General features: G+C 55.8%; 4 protein-coding genes across 4 annotated transcripts; 2 read left to right on the top strand and 2 right to left on the bottom strand.

Moving 5' to 3' along the window:
* Positions 1-91: 91 nt before the first annotated feature.
* Positions 92-1,379, bottom strand: PpBr36_00332 (uncharacterized protein; the record flags this gene model as incomplete). The annotated part of the gene is made up of 2 exons (XM_029887525.1): positions 92-1,284; positions 1,370-1,379. The coding sequence occupies 2 exons, from the start codon at positions 1,377-1,379 to the stop codon at positions 92-94; spliced, it is 1,203 nt and encodes a 400-aa protein (XP_029752653.1).
* A 741-nt stretch (positions 1,380-2,120) lies between these two features.
* PpBr36_00333 (uncharacterized protein) lies at positions 2,121-3,586 on the top strand (the record flags this gene model as incomplete). Its single annotated transcript, XM_029887526.1, has 4 exons — positions 2,121-2,325; positions 2,421-2,439; positions 2,528-2,665; positions 2,767-3,586. 4 exons carry the CDS (start codon positions 2,121-2,123, stop codon positions 3,584-3,586), a joined length of 1,182 nt encoding a protein of 393 aa, XP_029752654.1.
* A 392-nt stretch (positions 3,587-3,978) lies between these two features.
* On the bottom strand, positions 3,979-6,627 carry PpBr36_00334 (uncharacterized protein; the record flags this gene model as incomplete). The annotated part of the gene is made up of 4 exons (XM_029887527.1): positions 3,979-4,989; positions 5,068-5,211; positions 5,286-5,999; positions 6,568-6,627. The coding sequence occupies 4 exons, from the start codon at positions 6,625-6,627 to the stop codon at positions 3,979-3,981; spliced, it is 1,929 nt and encodes a 642-aa protein (XP_029752647.1).
* An 865-nt stretch (positions 6,628-7,492) lies between these two features.
* On the top strand, positions 7,493-8,758 carry PpBr36_00335 (uncharacterized protein; the record flags this gene model as incomplete). The annotated part of the gene is made up of 1 exon (XM_029887528.1): positions 7,493-8,758. The coding sequence occupies one exon, from the start codon at positions 7,493-7,495 to the stop codon at positions 8,756-8,758; it is 1,266 nt and encodes a 421-aa protein (XP_029752648.1).
* Positions 8,759-8,833: the final 75 nt, after the last annotated feature.

Raw genomic sequence — 8,833 nt, forward strand, 5'->3', positions numbered from 1 at the left:
ATTAAAAAAAAAAAAAAAAAAAAAAAGGCATTGTATGTGTTGTTTGCTCCACGAAATGTATTGACGCCTCGCCATGCACTTTTGATACAGATCAACATTGAAACGCCACGCCCACCTTTTTGACTTCATTCTTCCCCCCTGCCGAGAAGCCGGTGCCCTCGCTTCGAAGCTCGACCAGACCCGGCAGAATCCTGTCCCTTTTCTTCTTCTTGTCGGCCGAGGACGAGCTTTGAGGCGCCTCTTTCCTCTCAGTCACGTCCTCGTCGCAGACAAAACACCGAACCGCATTCGGATCCGAGTCGGGCGCGTGCGGGTCAAACTTGCCCGACGGCGTCATGAACTGCTTCACACACGGGCCGCACAGGACGTGTCCGCACGGCTTGGCCAAGACCGCCTTTGAGCTGTTTGTGAGCCCCTTTCTGCAGGACGGGCATATCCTGGTCCGACTCTTTGGCTGGGGCGCGCTCGACTGCTCCTCGTCGTCAGCCTCGCCCTCTTCGGTAAAGTTGATCTTGATGAGCGAGTGCAGCGAGTAAAAGTGCGGGTTGTCCTCCGTCGAGCTGGGGCAGACGGGCTGTGTTTTGACGACCTTTTTGATTTCGTGCAGCACGTTGTTCTCGTTGGATGTTGGCGTCACGGTGGGTACCCAAAACGAGGGCAGTTTCGGCTTGGCAGCCTTTTCGCTGTCGATGGTCTTGCGAGCTTTTGCCCGGTCCTCGGCTGCGATGCGTGCCACTTCGTCCTCGTCGAGCTCGAACCGTCTTTTCCTGTCCTGTGTGGAGGCGCTGCCGTCCTCCAGTAACGCAACTGCCTTGGAGGGTGTCGCCTGCGTTTCAGACCCTGCTGCACCACCACCACCACCACCACCTCCTCCTCCTCCCCCTCCGCCCCAGCCTCCCCCTCCACCTGCTGGTGCAGTCGAGCTCTTCCGTTGCACATCAAAGCCAGCCTGCGTGAGCTCAAACTCCTTGACGGCGCGCTCGTGGGCCTCGAGCTCCTCGAGGGCCTTTGCATCCCTCGCCTCCTTCTCGCCGTTGAGCAGCGCCTTCTCGGCGCGCTTGATCTCCTTCTTCTGGGCCAGGATGTTGCTCAGGGCGCACTCCCTGCAAAAGACGTCGCCGGCGGAGCAGGCGACGGGGTCGATGGCCGCGTCGAGGCAGAGCGAGCATGAGGCGAAGGGGAGGAAGGATTCGCGCGACAGGCGGGCCGAGTTGGAGCCCCAGGCCGCCTTGGCCAGCTCCCTCTCGTACGAGGTAAAAACCGCCCTGCTGGTGTTTCTTTTGCCTGCGAGGTTAGGACGGTCATCTCTTGTCAGATGGGCGCGGTTCCAGGGGAGCGATTAGGCGGGCGGGGGGATGTTGCTACGTACTGTGTGCCATGTTGATAATTGATTGTGTGAGGTGGTTTGGTAGGCCTATAGGGCGCCCTGTATGTTGCGCCTGTTGTTCTCCGTCCAAGCAGGTGCGGAGAGGTAGGTTTCGTGTTGGGTGATCGATATTATGTAGAATGGCAGATCCATTCGTCAATGTCAATGTAGTCCAGCGCTTGTTGTTTAGTTATACAAGAGCCGTCTGTAATCATCTTGATGCGCTCCCCCGAAGTCGGGTTTTGGGGAGTCGAGTGGGTGGAGGTCAAGACTGTGCTAGTTGAGATGGCTGACAAGTCTGCGCACGGTCTCCAGAATCGCTTTCGCATCGAGCCGAGAAAAGCACTGGCTAAACGCGGCTAGAGCTTCCATCGCGTCGTCGAACAAGAAAAAAAAAAAAAAAAAAAAAAAAAAAAACTCAATTCGAGTGTGTTCACTGACGTATTTCATTTGCTTACAGCCTTATCACAGTTAAATAAATCAGTCGCCCAATTAATCTTATCTACTTGCGCCCAATTGTGATGGGGCCCGTTTTGATTTACATATCGAAATCATTCAAGTAAACTCTGTCTTCAGACATGGTATTTGCGTAATTACCATAATCGCAAATCGTTGAAGGCCTTGAATGGCCTGGCCGACCTACCATCTTTGACCACTCCGAAAAAACTTGAACCAAATGTATCATGCAACGGTTCAATAATCACTCCAACTTGGCGGATAAATTCAGTCAATAACCAAAAAAGGGACAGCCAAAATGGGGTCGACGGTCAACGGTCCGCCTCAGCAGCCGAGTTTGGCATGGCGCACCACTTCATCCATACTCATGGGCTTGTCTGTCGCGGTATCGAAAGGGTTTCTCTATGGCCTGAACAAGGTAGAGACCATAGGCCTGGAGAGGTTTGTTGAGCTGCTCGATCAGAGGAAAGATGTCCAGAAGCGCACAAAAGGCTTGATAACCGGTGAGCAAAGGAACCTACGTCGGCCTTTTTTGTCAATTCTTTTGTCGAGTTACTTGCAGAATATCTCACTAACATTATTCCATCCCGTCACCCAGTGAGCAATCACATTTCCATGTGAGTGAGTGGGCCATGACCGATCGAAGCCTTCCTTGCTGCTTCAGAGTCTCGCATCATGTGCTATCCACGTGTGTCGCGAATCCAGGGCTGACTTGATGCGTTACGTACCTCGCTTCAGTATAGATGATCCTCTCATATGGGGTGTTTTGCCCCTGAAATACTCTTTTAATCACAGCAACCTGCGGTGGTCGCTCGCCGCTCACGACATTTGCTTTCAAAACCCGTATGTCGTCGGTCGCTCAAGGCCATCCATGCCCCTATTCCTCCCATTCATACTGCGCACCACTCGTGACTGACCCAGCATCACCACCCGTTCACCCAAAGTGTCCTGACCACCTTCTTCAACCTCGGGAAAACCCTCCCGACCTACCGGTTCAAGCACTCACCATACGGCGGTCTGTTTCAACCCACAATGTCCGACGCCATCCGCCTCCTCTCGTCGGAGCAGCACGGCCTCAAGTACCTCACCCCACCACCATCAGCAAGCGGCGACCACCCCGCCCAAAGTCGCCTCCAGTACCCGCCAGCGCCCTCGGACCCGGCACCCGCTGCGCCGTCGTACCGCCCCTGGGACCGCCACGGCTGGGTGCACATCTTCCCCGAGGCGTGCGTGCACCAGCACCCGGAGCGCGCCCTGCGGTACTTCAAGTGGGGCGTGGCCCGCCTCGTGCTCGAGAGCGGGCCCGAGCCGCCCGACGTCGTGCCCATGTTCATCGACGGCACCGACTGCGTCATGTCAGAGGACAGAGGGTTCCCGCGCTTCCTGCCCCGCATCGGCAGGCGCGTCCGCGTCGTGTTTGGCGAGCCCCTGGACTTTGACCTGGCCTTTGGCGACCTCAAGCGCAAGTGGGACGCCCTCGTCGCCTCGGCCGCCGCCGCCGCAGCCTCTCGCGCCGCTCCGTCCCGCTGGGCCGTGGCCTTCCCCGCCGAGACCGTCGACCTCGAGCATGGCGACGAGGCCCGCGCCATCAGGATCGAGGTCACCAAGAGGATACGCGATGAGGTACTCAAGCTCCGCCGCGGTCTCGGATATCCCGACCAAGATCCCGGCATGGGCTCGGCCGAGACGTGGGCCAGAGAGCCGGGCGTTGGCTATACTTACAAAAGTCATGTGGACGGGAGCAAGGTCAATGAGAAGCTGTGAGACAACCAAACTGTTGCCGTGGCTTTTGGAAGGCCAGTGCCAACCCCCGCCCAGAATATATCCATATAATCACAATAGACTATTATGTACAACAAATCGCTGCGACACCAATGGGGAAATACATTGTCAGAGCAGCTGTTTGATCTTTATTTGCTTTGAGATCATGTCTAATACAAATACAATCGTCTACCAAACATGACATGGAGGTTTATCCATCCCTCCTACATATAACCCCATAGAAGAGACATCTGCCTTTCCATCTAATAATGGAGTGAGCAAAAAGAGAGAAAGCAAAAGAAAAAAATAAAATAAAACATAAAACATAAAACAAGTAGATTAAGCCCACCCATTCGCCGAGCGCCATTTCCCCTCTTTGCTTCTGCGCTGCAGTATTAGACTGCCAGTGCTTTACCACCCTCCACTTTCATTTGCGCTGGGTTGCCAACCTCTTCGTGTCCGCTTCCGTGGCCTGTCGTGCCGTTGTTCACATCCCCATTATCGTTGAAGGGCCGGACGTGATCCCACCCGTCGACATCTTCCTCTTTGATACGCCTCACCAGCAGCAGTGGGCTGTCGTCAATGACCACATCAAGTCCGGTCATATTTGGACCGTCCTCGGCAACTCTCTCACTGCGCTTCCGCAGACTGTCGGCCAGCCTCTTGGCGTGTATCATTCCCATTTCAGACCATACGGTATCGAGAATTCCTAGTCCCCAATCGGCAAACTCGGGAGGGACTCCCGGCGCCGACGCGGCAACATCAATATGGAACAAAAGTCCCGGGACGCCTGCGGCTCCAGTACCGGCACCGCCGACGCATCTGAGCAGATCCCTCTGCTTCACTGTAAGTTTTGGGTGCTTCCAATGTGTTGGAACGCTCACGAGTATATCATGTGCCATACGGACGATGGTCTTCCCTGCTTCCTTCTTACGTGCTTCCAAATCTTCTTCTGTCGCCGCTAGTGCACTGTGCGCCGCTCGCGGGTTCTTCTCCGAGATTTGCAGGAGCATCGAGCACGCCAACAACCGGGCCCAACGGTAATAGTTCCATATCCTGGCGGTCCAGTTATCGGCATAGGTATGATATAGGCCCCGGAAGCACGCTTCTGGCGCAAAGTCCGATTGGCCGACCTGGTATGTCCACTTGCCACCGATGGAAGCCTCCCATCGCTCCATCTGAGCGTCCATATTGTTCAGCCGTTTCAAAACGTCGTGCGCTTCGCCGTGGGCTTGATCTGGTAGGTATTTGCCCCTCATCTCGCGCGACAACGTGACAAGTTGCATCACGATCGGGAGAAGCTGTGTTGATGGCCATTCTTCTTTCGGCATCACCTTGCATGAGAGACTGACCCAGTCGGCAAAGGCAGGCGGTAGCGAGATATCTGCGACGGCGCATGAGAGGAGCTGAGGTAGATGCATTGCTCCACGTTAGTACTAGTCATTCTTTCCAAAGCCAGGTAGGCAGACGATGGCGAGCCTTACCAAAGCGTAGCAAAGTTGGAGTAGACCTCTTAATCCCATGGCCGCTCCGTTGCGGATAGGGAAGAAACTCCGCAATAGCGCGGCGGCCCCTATCATATGTGTTCGGGCCCCTGTGCTCATATCTGGATCGCTGCCATTGACGATCTAGGTATCGGCAAGTTAGTCTGGCTGTCGTCAAGAACATATATGCGAGTAGCTCATAGTGACATAGGACTTACCTCGAACATGGCGAGCATGAGCACATTACGAATCAGAAAATCTATCGGCTCGTCTTGCACTCTAGCCAAGACTTTACCCGTATCGCGCAACGCGTTTCCGTACATCTGGCGGGCCGTGGCCGACAACTCCTTGCTGTTTCGCAAGTTGGCCAGGCCAGCCAGGCCTACTGCGGCCATGGACTGCTGGAGAGTGTGCTGGAAAACCCAAGGCTGGCTCCTGAGGCCCGTAATATCCGAAGCTTCGTCCGGTAGGCCAAGGACATAGTGATCGATGAAGAACTGGACGCCCTTGTCCTGCCATGTAGCACCGATGTGCTGAGGCCGTGGCGTCGGCCAGGTCGCAGCCCTAGGTACCAGTCCCTGCTGGCCATTTTGCGGACTCCATGACTGCCCTGGCCGCCTCCCTCTAGCCGGCCCAGCCGACAAAGGCTTGACGCTGTAGTTGGGGGATGAAGCTGAGTCTGAGCCACTTGGAGAACTAGCGACGGGTGGGGATGAAGCCATTGAGGCACCCACAGGAGTGGCCGAGCCGGGATCAGCATTACTGCTACTTCCAGGGACTGCAGAAGATGGCTCAGCGCCCCATTGGGCATGTGCCTTTTGCATGACCTTGCTGCTCTCATCCCGGAACATCAACGAGAGCTGATCCCGATAACCCGGGCACTTCTTGCTCACACGACGACATTGTGAGCATTCGGGTTTGAGTTTATCGCACTGCAAATGGGTTGAAAGGAAGGGGATTTCCTGTCAGCTTCTGTTCATTCAATAGATTCAACATATACAGATGGCCAGCGTTAGGTCGGGCCGGTCATGAGACATGGGGCGTAGGGCTTGGGCTGGATGAGGAGTCTGGTTGCAATCGAGGCAACGGTGCTAGGTTCTTGGGTAAGCCATGTAGAAGGAGCCAAGGTTGTGCAAACAGGCACACCATACAGGTGCGCCGGTTCTGTTTCTAATGATACAATATAGTGCCGATATGTCTTCGGGTTTATAAGTCTTTGGAAACAGAGAAAAGGACGGGCCCGCTAAAATGGTGGACAGATCATGTGAGCTGGGATTGACATGAGTAAAGAGGGTCAGAAAGGAGTGCTGGAGCAGAACAGGGGATGATGGGCAGAATATTGGTAAACTGGTAAGACAACTTGATCTTGTCCGAGTTTCGACCTCGACCGGGTTAGACCTGATGAACAATCAGAGAAGCGGGCAGGTAAGGGAGACAGGCAGTAGATAAACATCCAACGCTGCATTCATCATCAACATCGTCACCACCATTCAGACACACCTTGATCCGTCTAGTTCGACAGCTTTGACAACCCTGAGATGCCTTTCCACAATAAACCATCGTGGAAGTTCAAGGAAGTCTTCGATTACCCACACTCCCAGCAAAGAATTACGTGCAGTCCCAGCCCACCGAGGGCAAACAGGCGCCTAGATGAGACGGGGCAGCCACGCAACGCGCGCTCGCCGGCGTCGATCCGACACACGGATGTGCCGGAGAAGGATAGCCGGTGTGATAAAAAAGATAATGCAAAAAAAAATAAAATATATAAAAAGGTCAGATATAATAAGACCAAAGGTATTAGTGACAAGATTTAAGGTTAAAACAAAAGTCCCGGTCGAGTGGGCAAAAGGACCCTAGGCTTTTTGTCGAGGACGAAATGGTATCCCGAGAAGGGAAAACGTTGGTCGTCTGGTTGGGAGTTGTCGTGTCATGCAAAAACAGAACCTGGCCTGTCGTGAGAGGCTTTTCGTTGGTCGTGCTAGACTAAACCTAGACTAATTGTTTGTGAAAGAGGTTCAACGGCCCCTACACTGGTGGTAGTTTGATGCGAAAAGGACGAAGTGCCGGCTTGAAAAGGGCAATCAGATCGCAGGTTGGAATTGAATTTGGCCAATGCTCGTCATGGTAAAGCCTTGGCCTCTGGAGAAACTGGCAAAAGCACCTTCTGGTTAGTATTTACTGAAAAGTCATGAAGGTCTGTGCCAAGGGGGGGAGAGGGGGTCGGTCTGCCACATGGATGAGTTCGGCACAGGGGCTCCAGGATGAGACCCATTCAGTGGCGGGTCTGTAATACTAGTAAATGTGACTGTGGGGGGTTCAGGGTTCTTTTACAATGCCGGGGAAGGGGGTATGCTCTAGGGGCTATGGCGAACGATGATGAGACGGACGCGGAAAAGAAGAAGAAGAAAAAAAAAAAAAAAAAAAAATGCCGTCACAAAATTTCTTACTGGCAATCTCACACGCCGTCTCAGGCTCAGTCGGCACCGCAACCTCGACGGCAGCAACCTACCCTCTGGACCTGGTCAACACCAGGATCAAGGTGCAGCGGCAGCTGGCGCGCGACGGCACCATCCCTCCCGACGAGACATACGACGGACCCATCGACGCCCTCAAGGCCGTGTGGAGGCGCGAGGGAGGCCTCGCGGGCCTATACGCGGGCCTCGGCTCGGACCTGGCCAAGTCCGTCGCCGACTCGTTCCTCTTCTTCCTCTTTTACAACTGGTTCCGGGCCAGGAGGCTAGCCAGGCCCGGAAACGCCCGGCGCAGGCGCATGGGCGTCGTCGAGGAGCTGGCCGTCGGCGCTGTCGCCGGGGCCTGCGCCAGGGCCCTCACCATGCCCGTGGCCAACGTCGTCACGAGGATCCAGACCGCGGCGCTGGTGGGCGGCGCGGCCGGCGAGCATCGGAGCGCCGTCGCGGTGCTGCGGGAGCTGCTGCGCGAGAGGGGCGTCGCGGGCCTGTGGGCTGGCTATTCGGCTGCGCTGGTGCTGACTCTCAACCCGAGTATCACCTTCTTCCTGGACCAGGCGCTGCGTAGCTCGCTGGCGAGCGGGGAGGACAGGCCCGACGGCGGCCTGGTGACCTTCTTCGTGGCCGCCGTCAGCAAGGCCGTGGCCACCGCTGCGACCTTTCCCTTCCAGATCGCAAAGGCGAGGCTGCAGGTGTCATCACCGTCGCGGCCGTCGTCGCCTGCGCCCGACGCCGCCATGAGCCAAGGGTTGGCGGGCGGCGGCGGCGGCGGCGGCGGCGGCAAGGACGGGAAAAGCGGCGCCGTATCAGTGGAGGAGGCGGCGAGGATCGCGGCGGCCAAGGCCAAGTACTCGCTGAGCAACAGCCTACGCAGCCTGGCCAGGGACAACATATTCACCACGGTGTCGCGCATAACGCGGGAGGAGGGCGTTGGTGCGCTGTACGACGGGCTAGGGGGCGAGCTCCTCAAGGCCTTCTTCAGCCACGGCATCACCATGCTGTCCAAGGACGCGTTTCACAAGGTGCTGGTGAGGCTCTACTTTGCACTCATTGCTCTGTCGAGCTTACTCAAGCAAAGGCGCAAGGAGTCGGGGAGCCACGGCACGGGAGAGGCGAGTGGCATCACCGGGGTTGTTCTGTCACTGCCACTGGCCGCGAGGGGACAAATAGAGCTGCTGCTGTTCACGTTGTTGGGCAGTAGTCAAAGGTTGATCAAAACATAGGAGGGGTGTGTGTTGGAACAATATGTACGAGCCATGAAGCATAAGCATGCAAGCGACGAATTCATTTTCAATTAA

Source organism: Pyricularia pennisetigena, chromosome 2, assembly GCF_004337985.1.
Source record: "Pyricularia pennisetigena strain Br36 chromosome 2, whole genome shotgun sequence".
NCBI lineage: Eukaryota > Fungi > Ascomycota > Sordariomycetes > Magnaporthales > Pyriculariaceae > Pyricularia > Pyricularia pennisetigena.